Below are 16363 nucleotides of genomic sequence, written 5' to 3'. Positions count from 1 at the left end.
ATCCCATTCATGATTGCATGAAAAACTATAAAATACCTAGGAGTAAACCTAACCAAGGATGTAAAAGACCTATATGATGAAAACTATAGAAAACGTAGACATTTAATTTAAAAACAAGTAGACAAAATCAGTGTTAGCAAAAAATCTCTGGCTTAAAAATCTCCTTTGGGATGATGAAAAAGTTCTGGAGATAGAGGTGGTGGTGGTGGCAGAGCAGTGTGACTGCACTTAATGCTGCAGAACGCTACACTTACAGGTGGCTAAGGAGCACCGGGGTGGTCTGGCATGTAAGCGTCCAGCTGGATTTTGGCTCAGGTCATGGAGCTCACAGTTCATGGAATCAAGCCCCGCATTGGGCTCTGCACTGACCACGAGGAGCCTGCTTGGGACTCTCTCCATCTCTCTCTCCCTGTCCCTCCCCCACATTCACTCTCAAAATAAGTAAATAAACTTTTAAAAATGGTAAGTGAATTTTGTATTACATATATTTTATTGCATTTTTTAGAAGGTTAAAAAAAGAAAACAGCTATGAAAACAAAAATCTCAAGAATTAGGATATAAAAGTTTGGTTTGGTTTTTAATCTTAGGATGGCATGTGCTTTGTGTCCCTCAAAAATGTCTTGTAAAGAATTAAGGCAGGGATGCATCGGTGGCATCTGACTTTGACTCAGGTCATGATCTCATGGTTCGTGAATTCGGGCCCCACATCGGGCTCTGTACTGACAGTGCCGAACCTACTTGGGATTCTCTCTCTCCCCATCTCTCTGATCCTCCCCCACTTACATTCACTCACTCTCTCACTCTCTTTCTCAAATAAACGTTAAAAAAAAAAAAGAAGGCAGAGTCTAAAATATTACAAGGGTCTAAAAATTACAGTTTTTTTGATCAAAGGTAAAAATGCTTAATCTAAGTATAAATGAGGAATGTCTAATATGTTAACATGAAACACAGCAAAGATCAGGATTCTAGCCTTGAAGCATATATGCTTTGAGTGTCATATGTGAATATAAACTAGACAGTATTACTGGGCCAAGTATCCCTTCCTGTTACTCGGAGTATCTCAGCAATTGTATTTCTAGACCTGAATTTAGACTGAAGGATGTGTCTTTAAACTGCTCGGCCCTTTTGGTTTCTAGTTAGTGATTGCCTCCTGATATTTTTTAGAAATATATTATTTTCTATTTTATAAAATATTTTTATACTTATATTTTATAAATATACTTTATAGAACTAATAAAATCTTTATACTCCATTTACTTTTTATTTGCAATTTCTATATCAACCTAGGTGTAAAACCAGATGAATTTGGTTAAAATTATTTTCATTATTACTGCTCTTCATTCACCTATTTTCATCAGAATAAAATTCACTAGATTTTTTTAATGTTTATTTTTGAAAGAGAGAGAGACAGAGTGCGAGCAGGGGAGGGGCAGAGAGAGATGGAGACAGAACCTGAAGCAGGCTCCGGGCTCTGAGCTGTCAGCGCAAAGCTCAACACAGGGTTTGAATCCACAAACCTTGAGATCATGACCTGAGCCGAAGTCAGCCACTTAACTGAGTCACCCAGGCACCCCTAAAACTAACTGTAGTTTCTCATGATATTGGCAGGAATTTCTCAGCCAGGAAAGAGGATGATGTATCACTTGGGAATATGACTGCTTTCTTGCTTGGTAATTTGCTTCCACTTCCTAGGTTTTGAGAATAATGGGCAGTTAAAAGGTCTACATGCCAAAGGAGTTTCTGATTGGCTGGATTACGATGTAGGAAGTAGATATCTGTGCAGTAAAGTAAGTAGAGCTGGAAATGCAGAGGAATGGAAGCTTCTATGTGAACGTGTTTCAAGGGGACAACATTTTCTCTTTATGGTTCATTCTCTTCTAGGTAAGCACCACCAGGCAAGTGAGACCCAAAATGTTATTGCATCAGACAAAGCAGAAATACCAGTTGTCCACGAACATGAGCACAGCCATGACCATACACAGCTGCACGCCTACATTGGCGTTTCCCTTGTTCTGGGCTTCGTTTTCATGCTGCTCGTAGACCAGATTGGCAGCTCCCATGTGCATTCTCCTGATGGTAAGTGGCTCCAAGGCTTTCTGGGCAGTGCAAGAAAAGAGCAGTTTAGAAAGTTACAGATCATTAAACAATTCTGTGTGTTATCAGTGGACTTGCTTAGTGCTGAAAACTCTTGTCTTCTCTGGGTTCTGGTGAACATTTTATTCAGTTGGGGAGCTAGTGGTTGTGACCTATGGCACAATGGGGTGCTTAGTGGGTCATTCATCTCAAAGCTGTCTCATTGAAAGTCTAGCACAGAAGTTCTTAACCTTTTTTGTGCCATGGAGCCTTTAGGCATTTGGAAGCCTGTGGACCTCTTAAATGTTTTTAAATGTGTAAAGCTTAAGGCATAGAATTGCAGAGGAAATCCAATTATATTGAAATTCAGTTCCAAAACAATAAAAACAAATTTATGATATAGGAATATATGTCTTCTTTATTGATGCCTTAATTAGCAGGAGATAATATATTTAAATCATATGCCAGGTGGAGTTAAATTTTATTTTTTAGGACATCAGCACAACAGCTTTTCTTGCTTAGCTCGGCTAAAGATCTTAAATTGTGAGATGGACTTTAACAAGGCAACAGAGTGTCATGTTGAACATTCAGTTGATTTGGTTGCTTGTTTTGATAGTTACTAGTATAGAGAATCCTGATTCACAAAGATATTTTCTTATAGATATACTTAAAACTCATTCACAGCTTGCTTTCTAAAGAAAGCTAAACTTCTCTCAACTACAGTCCTCTAAGACTTTAAATTTAACTCCAGATATAGTAATTTTTTAAAGAAATTTTAAAAACATTTTTAATCTGTTTTTTAAAGTAAACTCTGCCCCCAGCATGGAGCTCGAACTCACAACCCCAAGATCCAAAATCACATGTTCCACCAACAAGGCAGCCAAGTAACTTTTTTGTCTTAAGATCAATGAATCCATCTTTGGCTGGGTCAGCACCTTTGATATGGTTTGTATTAAACTTAAAAAAAAGATCCTGATCCACGATAAAAATAAATGTGGAAGAGTTGCATCAAACTCTGGGGTTTGGTGATATAGAGATTTATAGATCTCTTCAGAGACACTGACAGAGGACATTGTAGGCAGGAACTGCTGGAGAGCAGCCCCCAAGGGGGACCCAGGACTTCTGCTGTTTTGTTGCCTGGATGACTGTAGGTGAAGAGCTACCTGAGAGCTGCCCACTTCGTCACACGAGCATCTGCAGACAAGGGACTGAAATCGTGCAGTGTGGTGGCCGAAGTCCTTAGTTTAAAGTAGTGATGAGTGAAAGCAAGAATATGAAGGCATTTTCAACTGTAAAAGAACATGAAATTATCTGATTACTACCGGCAGTAAAGTAGAGGTAGTGCTAAGATCTGTCGTGTTTGGTCTGTGTTCATAATTAAGGAAATAATAGATTTCAGCTAGAGGTTAGTAAAAATTAAAATGCAGGGTTTTTTTCCAAGTCAAAGTCACAGGCAGCCCCTGCATTCTACCTGTGTTCTTCTACGTGGGCCCCAAGTTAAGAACCCTTGGCCTACAAAAAAAATCAATGAAAAAGCAGGCAAAAGACATGAACAGATAGTTCCTAAAACATTATTAAAGTGGTCCTTAAACATGAAAAGGTGTTCAATTTCATTTAATGCAAATCAAAACTCTGCTGACATACCATTTCTTACCGGTCAGGCAAAAATTCCAAAGCTCTGTTTCAGTGGACACACCCTCAGCTGCTGCTGTGGGAATGCAAAGTTGTACAGCCCTGCGGAGGAGAGCTTGGCAATACCTAACGAAACTGCATTTGTATTTACTCTTCAACGCCAAGATCCCAGTTCTAGGCATTGATCCTGATACTACAGCTCCAGTACGAAAATACACACGCACAAGATTATGTCATGCAACATTATTTACCGTTGTTAATACTGCTTAAATATCCAGTCATGGAAATTGGTTGAATGAAGTGGGATGCGCGCCTATAATAGAGTTCTCGGGAGCTATGAAAAAGAGTGAGGAGTCAGATCTCTGTGAATTGATAGGGAGCGATTTCCAGGAGATATTGTTAAGTGGGCGGGGGGAGCTGAAATGTAAATTAGTTTCTATCGTATGGTACATTTTGTATAAGAAAAGGGGGATAAAACCAGATCAGTTGGACAACCTGTAAGAGGTGGAGGTGGGGTAGGACAGGGTAGAGGAGTTTCAGGGGGCCATGGCACTTCCCTGGGTGTGCCTGTTTATATATATACCCTGTATTCAAAAAATAAAATGAAATCAGCAAGGATAGGGGAGGCTAACTGAAGCAGACGAACGATAATTCAAATGAATAACAATCACAATGAAGGAGTCTTAAAAAACCAAGTGGCTTACAAATGTAGTATTCGACTGTATATTTTTAGTTTTGGATGGAGTTGGGGGTAGAAGCATAAACAATTACCAAACTCTCTATTACACTTTGCTTTTTGTAATGGCATAGGTGAAAACAATTCTGAAAATGTTTTAGGTGTACTGTAGGATTGAGCAAATGAGTAAGTGTATTGGTGGAACCAGACTTCTCCCTGTGGAAGAGGGGACATACAAATATGAAATGGGAAGGCCAGAGAGAACCTTGATAGGGATGGACCGGAATTGGAGCTGTCGGACTCATGATTTCTAAAATGAATATGTGTATATGTGTGTATATGTGTACATATATACATGTGTGTTTATGTGTACATGTATGTATGTCCTAGCTCTGTCTGCAGAGAGGGCCTAGAAGTAAAGACACCCCACTAGCAATGAGCATACCAGGGCTCTTCAGAGAAATGGCTGATTCCAGGACAGGGGCAGGGTAAGTACAAAATAAGCTTGGGATATCTAGTGCTCAACAACAAAAAAAAGTAGGAAGGAAGAAAATGGAAATTTGTCACGGAATATAGAGCCAGCTTGAAGGGGCTCCCACTGGCCAGCTCTAGGACAGTTTGAGCTCCAGAATTATTAAAAATAGTAACAAAGCATAAACCATTGAAAACATGAGGATCAATGAGCACGTCCACATGAGAAAGAGAAGGGAGCATACTTGCTTATGGTAGATTGCTCAAGGATGACTTGTGAGTGTGGGAAGCGTGCTGGCATTAGAAAATCATTTTTGCAATCCTCATAGTGAAAAACGGCTCAGGCCAGCATCACCAATAAATGTTACATTTGGGGATAAATTTTGATTTGCTTTTTAGTTGCAAGGGAAAAAGAAGTAACTAAGTGAAGAAATCTGATAATACCTTGACCAGATGAACGAAGTTAATGTCACTGGCATCTGTTTTCAGTGGGGGCAAATAAGTTCCTATCAGACCAGCCTCCTTACAGATAATTATAAACTCCAAGCATATTACTTTAAAAACTACTACCTAAGGACACTGGAGAGTGACCCAAAGCAGGAAAATTCTGGAGGGGATTCAACCCATGGAACGGGGTGAGTTCCTATTTTTACTGCTTTTAAGCAGTCAGTGCCCAGTGAGGTAGCTAAAACTGATAGAAAACTCCGTCTTTCTGGCATAAGGAACCAGAGGACAGAGTTCAGGGTAACTACAGCCACTGGAAGGTACAGCCCCACATCTTTAGTATAAATTCTACCCACGTCTGGCAAGGCTCCGGGCCATCCTTTTGTGGGCAGACTCGGCTAAAGATGGGAGAACTAAACCGAGACTTGAGCAGCTGCCCAAAAGACAGACTTTGCAGTTTGAGCCAAACCAAGTTACTTAAGCACAACACAAAATCAACACTCTTTGGAGGAATATAATAGAATCCAGAGTATCCACAAGATAACATTCACAGCATCAAGGATATAATCCAAAATTCACATTCCATCTAGATGGACATTCTGTGCATCTAGATGTGACATCCTAAGAGGCAGCACGTGTAGACAGTTCCGTCTGAGAATGCATAATGTAAGGACACATCAGACAGACCCAAAAAGGAAGGGTCATTGTGTTCAAAAACAAGAAAGGCTGAGGAAGGGACATGTATTCTTCAAAGATATCAATGTTGCAAAAGTCAGAGGCAGATTAAAGGGGACGACAGAAACAACTAAGGACATATATGACCCCAGACTGGATCCTTCCTGGGAGGGAAAAATGCTCTGAAAGACTTTGCTGAACAATTAACAAAATTAGAACATGCAAGAGAGATTAGAAAAAAGTATCAATATTAAATTTACTAAAGTTGATAACTGTGCTGTGATTATATAAGAAAATGTCCTTTCTCTTAAGGAAATATATTTTGAAATATCTAGGGGTAAAGAGTTATGATGTATGTGACTTACTTTGAAATGGTACAAGAAAAAAAGTGTGTGGTGTGTGTGTGTGTGTGTGTGTGTGTGTGTGTGTAGTGTGGATAGAAAAAAAGCATGAACACAAATAATGAAGCAAATGGGGCAAAATGTTAGACAGGATGTTGTGAATGTTTTTTGAACATTCTCAAAACTTTCTGAAGATTTGAAATTCTTTCCAAATAAAAGTTTTTTTCAAAATTCATGGAATTGAATTTTGCTTTTTCAGTCCAAGGGTATTTTTTGTTTCGTTTGTTAATCTTGCATTTACTATTTCTTTTCAGTATTTTTCCGTACATTTTTTTAATAGTCTTACACATATTGGGAAGTTGATTTAGATGTAATTGGTTTTATTTGTGCACTTTTACCAAATAGCAAATAAGAATAAGAAGCACCCTCTGGTTGGATGGAAGCTGATTTCCTTCTGCGTTACACAGTTGCCCACATTGGCCTCTATGACATTTTTGCGATTCTTGTCAGTTTCCATTTTAAATGCATTTAAAGGCCCACTCGTGCCCTCTGATCCGATACAAAGAATTAAAACTAGCATGTGTTCGTTTATCCTTCTTCCTGTTTTATCTTTGAGGTCACCGTTTTTGCTGGCTTTCATGGTAATCTGGGTTTACCAATTATCTGCAGGGGTGTATCTATTATTAAATCTCAGTAAGAATTTATTCATTACATTTATGTTGAAGTTGAAGTAATCTTTTCCTATAGGTTTATAAAAACTGTGTTTTAATTGTAAAACCTCTAATTTCTATTTAAGATGCTTTCTTTTTTAACTAGAAAAGTCAAAACAAGCTTGTCACACAGTATGATATGATAATCTTCAGTTTGGGGTGTTATTGAAATATTTGTTGTCTCAGACCAAGTAGGGGCTTTAGCTCCCTTTCCTTGCAGTATTTTATTAAGAAGATAACTTTATTTTTAGTAAAAAGATAACATGTTACTTAACTTGTGTTTTTTCTGCCACTGTAAACCATTCTTCCTATGTGCTGGGTTCCCAGAAGATTAAATCTCTGGGAATTTATTTGGCCAATGTCCTTCTGTCATTTCATCTGGCATTTTGATGTCCTCATCTTTACCTTTACATTGTTTGGACATTATTGACTTGCTGGTATATTTCCCATGATAGCAGTAACATTCATACAGAGAAATGTTTTCTCCCCTCTCTAATAAGGATTTATTAATTAGCTAGTGGCTTTCCATTCCTGTGCAACATCCTGTAAGACATGTGAAAAGGAAATTGCAAGAAGTGGAAAATCCATTTCTGTGTAGTTTACAGTCAATCTGGGGACATAAGACTGTTTGTGTGAAAACAGGTTTATGTATCTCAGGTGGTGATATGTGCACTTAGAGCTCTTTGTTTCTAGGCAACGGGAACCTTTTGAGCTGGATTTGATCTTTAATTCTTTCTTAAGGGAAGTGGCCCTAGAATTAGACTTGGATTGAGAAGCTCAGAAGTTACCCATGTGCCAAGAGCTAAAGACAAGAGATTTGAGGAAGGGAGAATGAGAATGTTTTGTTAGAAGGTGTTAAAGAAGATGGTTTAACCGGGCTGACTAGTGAGAAATAAGATGATACCAGTTGATAAAGAGCTTAAGAACCTACTGAATGGAGCATTTTGGACTGAATTTGATAAGCAGCGGATCCTTAACTAGTTGACTGGCACGTCAGAAGGGCTGTGATTCAGAGATGAATCTGACAAGGATGTATAAGATGAATCAGATTAAGGAGAAATGAGAGCTAGAGGAGACCAGCTCAGAGCCTGTTACTAATTCAGGTTCAAGTTGATGAAAATTTAGATTAGGATGACGGCGACGATTAAATGGGGAAGGGCAAACATGATAGACATTGTGGTCTTGGGAGAGAGCTAACGTCACAGGAGGCCAGGGGAGAGGAGCAGGTAGGCAGTGATGACCCAGTTGGTCTGGAGAGAAGCCATGAGAGGCCACCGAGCACTTTCCAGGGAGAGCTGGAGGGCTTAGGGGTGCCAGGCAGCTGAGGCCGTTAGGACTTACATAGCGTCTGTTCAGGGAAGGCTGGGGCCAGTGAAAGGTTCCCTCCTGCCCACCTCTTTCAGGATAGTTTCTAAGTGTTTGAAGCCAGTCAGAAGGAAAGACAGTTGGGAGGAAAATAGAATCTACTTTAAGAGCTTTCAAAGAATTCTTCCACCTCCAGGTCAGTGTTCTAACAGTTTCTGTCTCACATTGCTTAATGACTGACTCGCTTATTTTTGCTTCAGATCCAGAAACAGCAAGGCCCAACAATTCCAAAATCACCACCACGCTGGGTCTGGTCGTCCATGCCGCAGGTAGGGCGGGATTGCAGCGAGAGCCCTTCCTCTTCTGGCGCACCACGGAAGGCTCAGTGTGTACATTCCCGGGACCACCCCCGAGACACGCTCCAGGGCTGGCCTTCCGGGAGAGCCTGCGTAATGGAGTTCTCCAACCCAAGCATAGGCCCTGGCGTACTCAGTGTTCGGGGGTTGCAAGCTAAGAATGGTTTTTCTATTTTTTAATGGTTGAAAAGATCTTGTAGCATCTGGAAATTACATGCAATTTAAAGTTTAGTGCTTATAAATAGTTCTTTTTGGAACACAACCATGCCCACTTGTTTACATCTGCCCGTGACTGTCTTGGCACAGTAATGGCAGGGTGCTGTGGCTGCAGGAGAGCAAATGGCTTGCAAAACCTGAAATATTTCCTCTCTGGCCCTTTAAGAAAAAATTTGCTGACCTCAGCCCTAGAGTTTCATCAGGAAAAGAGTTTTGACACTTTTGTACTTACTGAATAGCCCTGTTGCTCAGTGTACACCTCAAGTTCCAGTTGAGGCAGAGGTGGGCCAGAGACCGCAGAAGGCTCGGGGTTGCTAACTGGGCATGCCTTAGAATGATCACCAAAGCCCAGTCCCAGTACTGGAATGCTGGGAATGACAAAGGCATGTGAAAGGTGGCATGCTATTACCTGGCCTTTCCCGTACAACATGCTGATCTGACAAAAATTCAGCCAGCCAGCATTTACTTCTGATGTATAAATCGTGTCTATAAAGTTGTAGCACTCTTACGTTGTATTTTTACATCTACAAGATGCAGAGTTGCTTTCTTCGTAATCTTTGCTATTTCTGCTATTACAGTTTGATTAATCAGTGGGTTATACTTTATAATACTTTATATATACTTTCTAACTTTTCAAATAACAGCTGGTACGTTGAATATTTGGGGCCAGGTGCTAAGCTGCTTACCTATGTTATCTCATTTAACCCTCATGAAAACCCAAAGAATACATATTTCATTGAATCCATTTTAAAGATGAGAAAGCTAAGGTTGAGAAAGGTTAAAGAACCTTCCCAGAGTCCAATGCAGGTCTACCTGACTGTAAAACCCACATATAAGACTGCGGCTCTAGTATAGATGCTGTTGTTGTATTGAGAGTGTTTTATGTTTTGGTTTTTCTAAATGTAGCTGATGGCGTTGCCTTAGGAGCGGCGGCCTCTACTTCCCAGACTAGCGTCCAGTTAATTGTGTTTGTGGCCATAATGCTACATAAGGTGAGTCCAATCTTAGCGAGAGGTTTGATACCGAATGTATTCATAATTAAAAGTTCTCTTTGGCCATTCTCCTGAAATGAGAAAATATTTTCCATTATTTTCATAATTGCCATTCATTTGAGATGTTGACTAGATTGAAGGGACTTTTTTTATGGTCCTCTACACAAATTATTAAATTCTCTACAGATTTCTATAGTTTAAGTAATTTTTGTTCGTAAATATTTTTTTATAATCTTCTTGATCGTTTCTCTCTTCCCACTAAGAAACACACACACACACACACACACACACACACGCATGCGTAGGATATTTTCTGAGCTTGGAACATTAATTCCTAGAAGGCAGAGCTCAGTCTTGGTACCACGCCTGGTCTTTTTGGTGAGAATCCAGTCAAATGACATGTACTTCATAATATAGAAGCAACTCATACTTTAAGAGTAATTAGGAATAATTTTTCTTTTCCAGGCACCAGCTGCTTTTGGGCTGGTTTCCTTCTTAATGCACGCAGGCCTAGAACGGAATCGAATCAGAAAACACTTGCTGGTGTTTGCACTGGCCGCACCAGTTATGGCCATGGTGACATACTTAGGACTAAGTAAGGTACGTCTTTTTCAATTCCGAGTTTGTCTAGACAAGTATCCAATTCTTTTGTGATTTACCAGAACTTAGGGTTTTGTATGTTGAGTTTTTCACTTAAGTTACTTCCTCAAACTAAAATGGAAAGTGGGGCGCCTGGGTGGCTTAGTTGGTTAAACGTCCGACTTCAGCTCAGGTCATGATCTCAAGGTTCGTGAGTTCAAGCCGCACATCAGGCTCCTCGCTGACCAAGCAGAGCCTGCTGGGGACTCTCTCTTCCCCTCTCTTTGCCCCTCCCCTGCTCGTTGTCTCTCTCAAAAATAAAATAAAATGATAAATAAATAAATAAAAATGAAGTTACGAGTAAAAACCAGGACAAGGTAAACATCTCAATTCCAAGGCATTCTCTTCATCAATTTAGAGCATTTTTCTGTTCATTTAATTTGAAAATGTCTTCCCCTTCAATTCTGAGAACATTTGCACATATATATAATCTTTCAAGTCACATAACTTAAGGCTAACCAGACCCACTGGTTTTATTTGACAGACGTATAGTGAGTCACAGTGTGCAATGTTTAAGCAGGCCTGGGAAGAGTGAGGGCCAAGCAAACGGCAGCTTGAGGAGGACAGGGGATGAGCAGAGATGTCTCCGTTCTCATATCACCACATATGAAATGTCCAGTTCTTTCTCATTGCACTGAACGTGACATCAGACTTGAAGTAACATGTGTCTGCCACTTGTCATTTCTGAGTCTGGGTCTTCTTCCCTGCTGTGCAAGTCGGACGTGTCCCTGTCCTCTGGTTCTGTCCCCCGGGGCAGCGGGTCTCAACAACCTGTTGTATTTCAGTGTCAGCTGGCAGGTGACAGGAGAAGGATCTCAGTACCAGACTGACTTAGGGCTTGTTCGTGGACCTGCTTTCCCCCATGCTCTCTCTGAAGGTCACAGATTCTTCCGAGTGTCATTCAGTTCACAGCTGATACCATAAAACTTACATTAAAAGGAACAAATGAGAAGCGAGATGGTCAAAACACGGTTAAGTTCCGTTGGTCTGGATTGCTAAGAAATGAGGTGTCATTAAACTCTGATCATTTGAAGAACTTTTCTTCTCTCAGGCCATATATAGTTCCTTTTAAGAATCACCCTATTTATCACTTCATTGATCAGAGGCTTTAGAACTTTAGACAGAGGGGTACCTGGGTGGCTCAATCGGTTAAGCCTCTAACTTCGGCTCAGGTCAGATCTCACGTTTGTGGGTTCGAGCCCCACATCATGCTCTGTGCTAACAGCTAGCTCAGAGCCTGGAGCCTGCTTCTGGTTCTGTGTCTCCTTCTCTCTCTGCCCCTCCCCCTCTCATGCTCTGTCTCTCTCTCTCTATCAGAAATAAATAAAACATTGAAAAAATTAAAAAAAAAAAAAAAGAACTTTAGACAGAAAAGTGTAATCCTGGAAGCATGGGGTTACATGCTACATCATGGTGTGCTCTTCTCTTAAATTTTTAATTGTCGTAGTCCATGGGTCCACTTTTTTAGTAGAAAAAGTGTGAAATTACTTGTGTCAAGATCGGCTTATAAGATGCTTCTAGCCTCTGAGAGCAGATGCTGCATGTTGATAAGCCCCGAGTCTCAAGAACTGGCCTGAGCCTGGGCGGTAGGCGGCGTTTGTCAGCTCTCAGTAGAATAAATGAGTGAATGTGTGAAGTTTAATATCTGCCTTAAGAATGCCATTGATTCCATTGTAAGAATCAGACATGCCAGACATGCCAGACCTGTTCAGCCAGACTTGAAGTTTGAAAAACAATTTTGTGCGTTATCAATAGTCTTAAACCCTTATTTGGAAGCTTCTCATCAATAACAAAATCGTTCTGATCTTAAGATGTCCCCAGTGTCCCATAGCGCACCTGTTGTGAATACTGTTTTTATCAGGACTTCTTCCTGACCCTGACTTTTAATTTTTCTTCTTCTCTCTCTCTCTGTTTCTCTTAATTCACAGAGCAGTAAAGAAGCCCTTTCAGAGGTCAATGCCACTGGAGTGGCCATGCTTTTCTCTGCTGGGACATTTCTTTATGTTGCCACCGTACATGTCCTCCCCGAGGTGGGCGGAATGGGGCACAGTCACAAACCCGACTCCACTGGCGGGAGAGGCCTCAGCCGCCTGGAGGTGGCCGCCCTGGTTCTGGGCTGCCTCATCCCCCTCATCCTGTCAGTCGGACACCAGCACTAAGCGTCAGGCTCCAGCGTCAGTCCATGGCCGTGCGCCATCCAGTGAGAACAGCCACGCGTGACAGCCGCTCACTTCCTCAGTCTCTTGTCTCACTCGCCCATCTCCACCTGCGTTCCCAGAGGCCGGAGGGAGGTGAGATTAAAACCCGGAGTCACGGAACGCTGTTAGAGGAGAAGCAACACACCGCGACTGGATGTGGACATTCCATTCGTTTTTTAAAGGGCCCGTGGCGTGTAGAGTTTTGATGTTTCTCTTAACCCTATTCTCAGGGAAGATGGAATTGCATTTTAAGGAAAAGCGGAGAACTTCATATTCACAATGAAATAGTAATTATGAAAGGACAGTGTTCTGTAATTAAGCTAAATCTCTTCCTTAGTTCAGAGGCTCTGCCACTTACCGTATCCATTGATTTTTAACATGGTTCTCACCGTGTAGGACTGGTGCTTTAGCGTCTATGCCACATGCCTTGGTCAAGGTCATCATGCCCACTGTCTTAGATGCTAAAGATAATTGTAAGTTATCTGGAGCAAGAGTCAGGAAAATGATGCAAGACACATTAAAAGCTGACTTTTTACTCGAGAGCTGTCCATTAGAAAGGGGGTGTCTGGAGAGACTTAGCAAGCCTCCCTTCACAACTGCCTCTTAAAGGGAGCCTGCCGTTCTGCCCGACGGAGCCGCAGAGACGGCCTAGCATCTGAAGAGGTGGCTGGCATTTCTTTTCAGGTTCTCTCTTGCAGAATGCCTGCCTACCAAGCATTCTTCCAGAGGGGCCAGGCCCTCCCAGCCTTTCCTTTGAGAACAGTCAGATCGCAAAGTACCTTTTGAAATTAAGGGGTATTCATTTGAAGTGAATTTGGATAGTGACTGACCTTTTTGTAGTAATCTTTTTAAAATTAAGATTACCAAAACCTATGTGGTCCCCCCCGCCGCCCCGCTTTTCTTTTCTTTTCAAGTCTGATCTCAGCAGGCCGGCAGTCCCTTGGGCAGGGTACTCAGTGTCCGGTGGGGAGTGCTAGGCCAGCGTCACCTAAACACCTGCAGCGGCGAGGACAGTGACAACGTATCACAAGTGGGAAGTGCTTGCCTCTTGGTTTAAAGTTCACTGAAATCATGTCTCTTGTCTCTTCGTCTTTTCCGTGCTTTCCTCCTGACTCCCCCCTCCTGTGCTGCTCCTGCTGTTGGCGACGGTAGTGTTGGTGCGAACCGAACTCTCATCACACAACCACTTCTTGAACTGGGATGATGAAGATGACACTGTCTCTGTTCTTTATTCCCTTCAATGAAGTCACTGTCATGTCAAATGCAACTCTGATCAGCCCTTAAAATATCACTTCCTCATATGTGAGATGACACAATCACTAATATTCTGGGAATTTAAACAATTGAGAAGGTAACAAGTGTTCAACAAATTAGGATGATTTTCCCATATTTGCCAAAACCCCTATAAACTTTGTGTTACCAACTAAGTGTATAATATTGTGGTATTAATTTATTTTGATTTTCTGTACCATTTCAAAAACATTATATAAAGAGGGAACCAAGACCGTTTTCTTCAGGGCAGCAGGTTTAGGAGTTCGTAAAATGTTTTATATGACGTATCTGCCAGCATGCCTATAATTTCTTTATTTTCTTCCTAGATTTGTCACTGGGTCAGCAGCTATGGAAATAGGCCTTGCGAGCCCTCTGCTGGCTGTAGACCAAAGTAGCATAAATAGGACACGGTTGTGTGTAGCGGTGGGCAGCCATTGCATACGCGCTTAAAACCAACAGAAGGTACGGCATGGAGAGTCACTCAGACTTTCCTGATAGCGGCTCTGACTCACGCAGAGTCCTGGGGCTTCCTGTGGTCCTTCCGGATGGTCGCCTTGGTTCTCCCTGGAAATTTACTTTGTTAAATCAATAGCACATCGTGTGTCTGGCTCGGTTTGGATAGCAGCACTTTCTAGCGGACTGTTGCGTGCAATGATGAGTCGTTTGTTCCGCTGGCCAAAGCCTCTTTCAGTAGTGCCTTGCCGTCACGAAAAGTGTGGCTAGAATATCTTGCTGGGCAGGTGGGGCCTTGAACTCTGGCAAGGATCGAACCATCACACTTCTAAGTCTGCCTTCCTCTCTGGACCTTGCATTAACAAGCAAACCCTTCCAGGCCTGTCAGCTCTCAGAAGCGACAGGTTTCCCCGATTTGAAAGCTGCTGCCCCAGGAACTACCCCTGTGTCTCCTGGTCAGCAGGCAGAATAGCCGTCCTCACCCCACAGGGCCCAAAGGCACCTCCAGGCAGCAGGGGACCGAGCAGCGTGGCAGAGACCTTCTTCACCGGGGGAGGGACTCGCTCGTGGTGGGCAGTGTCCCAGAACAGGCCACAGCAGTGGTCACTCACTGGCACATTTCCGTCCCGTTTTCCTCTTGTTCAGAACTGCCCCCTCCTTAGACGTAGATGCCTTAATGCTCTCACACATTTGGAAACATTGGCAACACTTAAGCAGCTGCCATGATCCCAGATGGGAGTATTGGCTACCAAAGAGATGCAGCTGACGGTGAAAAGCCTGGTCCATCCTTCCTCATGACCAAAGTTCATCTTAATTGCAATTTGATTCCCATTTCCTCGGTAGAGATCAATGACTTCAGGTTCCAGATGCACTCTTAAGTGGCAAATTAAGTTGTAAAACACTACTGCCCACTCCCCTCCCTTTTCCCAGCAAGTTGCCCACAGTCCCCATTTCCCCGAGGCGGCGATGTTCCAGGCCTGGTGGCTTCCCCACTGCGGCACGTAGGGAGTTGGAAACAGTACCACCTCCAGAGGCTAGTGTTCTCTTTTCCCCATTACCTTTTTATTTCCTTGTTCAGAACAGCCAATAGCCATGTTCCTGTGTAATGAATTATTAGAAAAAGGAGAGAGGTGGTCGTTTCAAGGAGACCGTTCTTTGTAACAAGGAGACCTTGGAATTGTGTTTCTTACCAGCCTACTCCTAAGTGTCACTTCCTGGCTTTTCTCTTTTCCGAGGATTAGACCGAGGAGGACGCCCCAGCATCCGAGTGTATCATGCCCCTCAGACACGTGGTAGCTAGGTACTAAACACGGGGGCTGTCTGACAACCGCACAAGCCCCCAGAGAATGTTGCTGCCTGCAGGGCTCCCAGGCCCCTTGGGAGATTGAGAATAAGGACCAGATTCTTCTAAAACCCCCGCAGTGCAAGGTGGCCTCCAGGGGAACCATCTCCTTGCGTTAGAAGATTTCTGCCCAAAACAGAATGATCCCAAGAGCACTGTTTGGAGATGCTATGAACTTAAAGCCAATGATGCAGCCCCCTTTGTAGCTGAGACATCTAGATCAATCACCTCAGGGGACTTGAGGAACATTTGTGACTTGTAGGAAAGGAGACAACCATCGGGAATTCTCTAGATATGCTCAGCCTAAACACAACGAACTTGGCTTTGATCTTTTTTTTCCTGATAGCATCTTCTAGCAAGTTGGGAGTCTCATGGGATACAACTGCAGCTCCCCTGGTTCAGTAGCCTGAACAGTGATTTTAAATGTCCCCTTCTCTGGATCCATTGTAAACATGAAATCATTCCATGGATGGCTGCCTTATAATTTTGTCTCTTTCCACATCAATTGTGAATGGTTAAAAAAATTTTTTTTTGCTGTTTTCTGATATTAAATTTTTATTAGTGCATA

General features: G+C 42.2%; 1 protein-coding gene across 4 annotated transcripts in view; it reads left to right on the top strand.

The window, feature by feature from the left end:
• Positions 1-16363, top strand: part of SLC39A9 (solute carrier family 39 member 9) — a 48031-nt gene extending 31668 nt beyond the window's left edge. For 2 of the 4 annotated variants that reach the window (XM_029950914.1, XM_029950915.1), the window contains 5 exons: positions 1882-2076; positions 8588-8656; positions 9806-9891; positions 10357-10491; positions 12459-16363. In XM_029950914.1, the coding sequence (XP_029806774.1) occupies positions 1882-2076; positions 8588-8656; positions 9806-9891; positions 10357-10491; positions 12459-12689 (716 nt within the window). In that variant the 3' untranslated portion in view covers positions 12690-16363. Of the gene's footprint in view, positions 1-1547; positions 1788-1881; positions 2077-8587; positions 8657-9805; positions 9892-10356; positions 10492-12458 lie in introns of those variants that run through there. The other 2 variants (XR_003913018.1, XM_029950916.1) reach the window with 2 other exon arrangements.

The sequence above is a fragment of the Suricata suricatta genome, chromosome 9, assembly GCF_006229205.1.
Source record: "Suricata suricatta isolate VVHF042 chromosome 9, meerkat_22Aug2017_6uvM2_HiC, whole genome shotgun sequence".
NCBI classification, from domain to species: domain Eukaryota; kingdom Metazoa; phylum Chordata; class Mammalia; order Carnivora; family Herpestidae; genus Suricata; species Suricata suricatta.
This window is presented reverse-complemented; position numbering and strand designations above follow the sequence as displayed.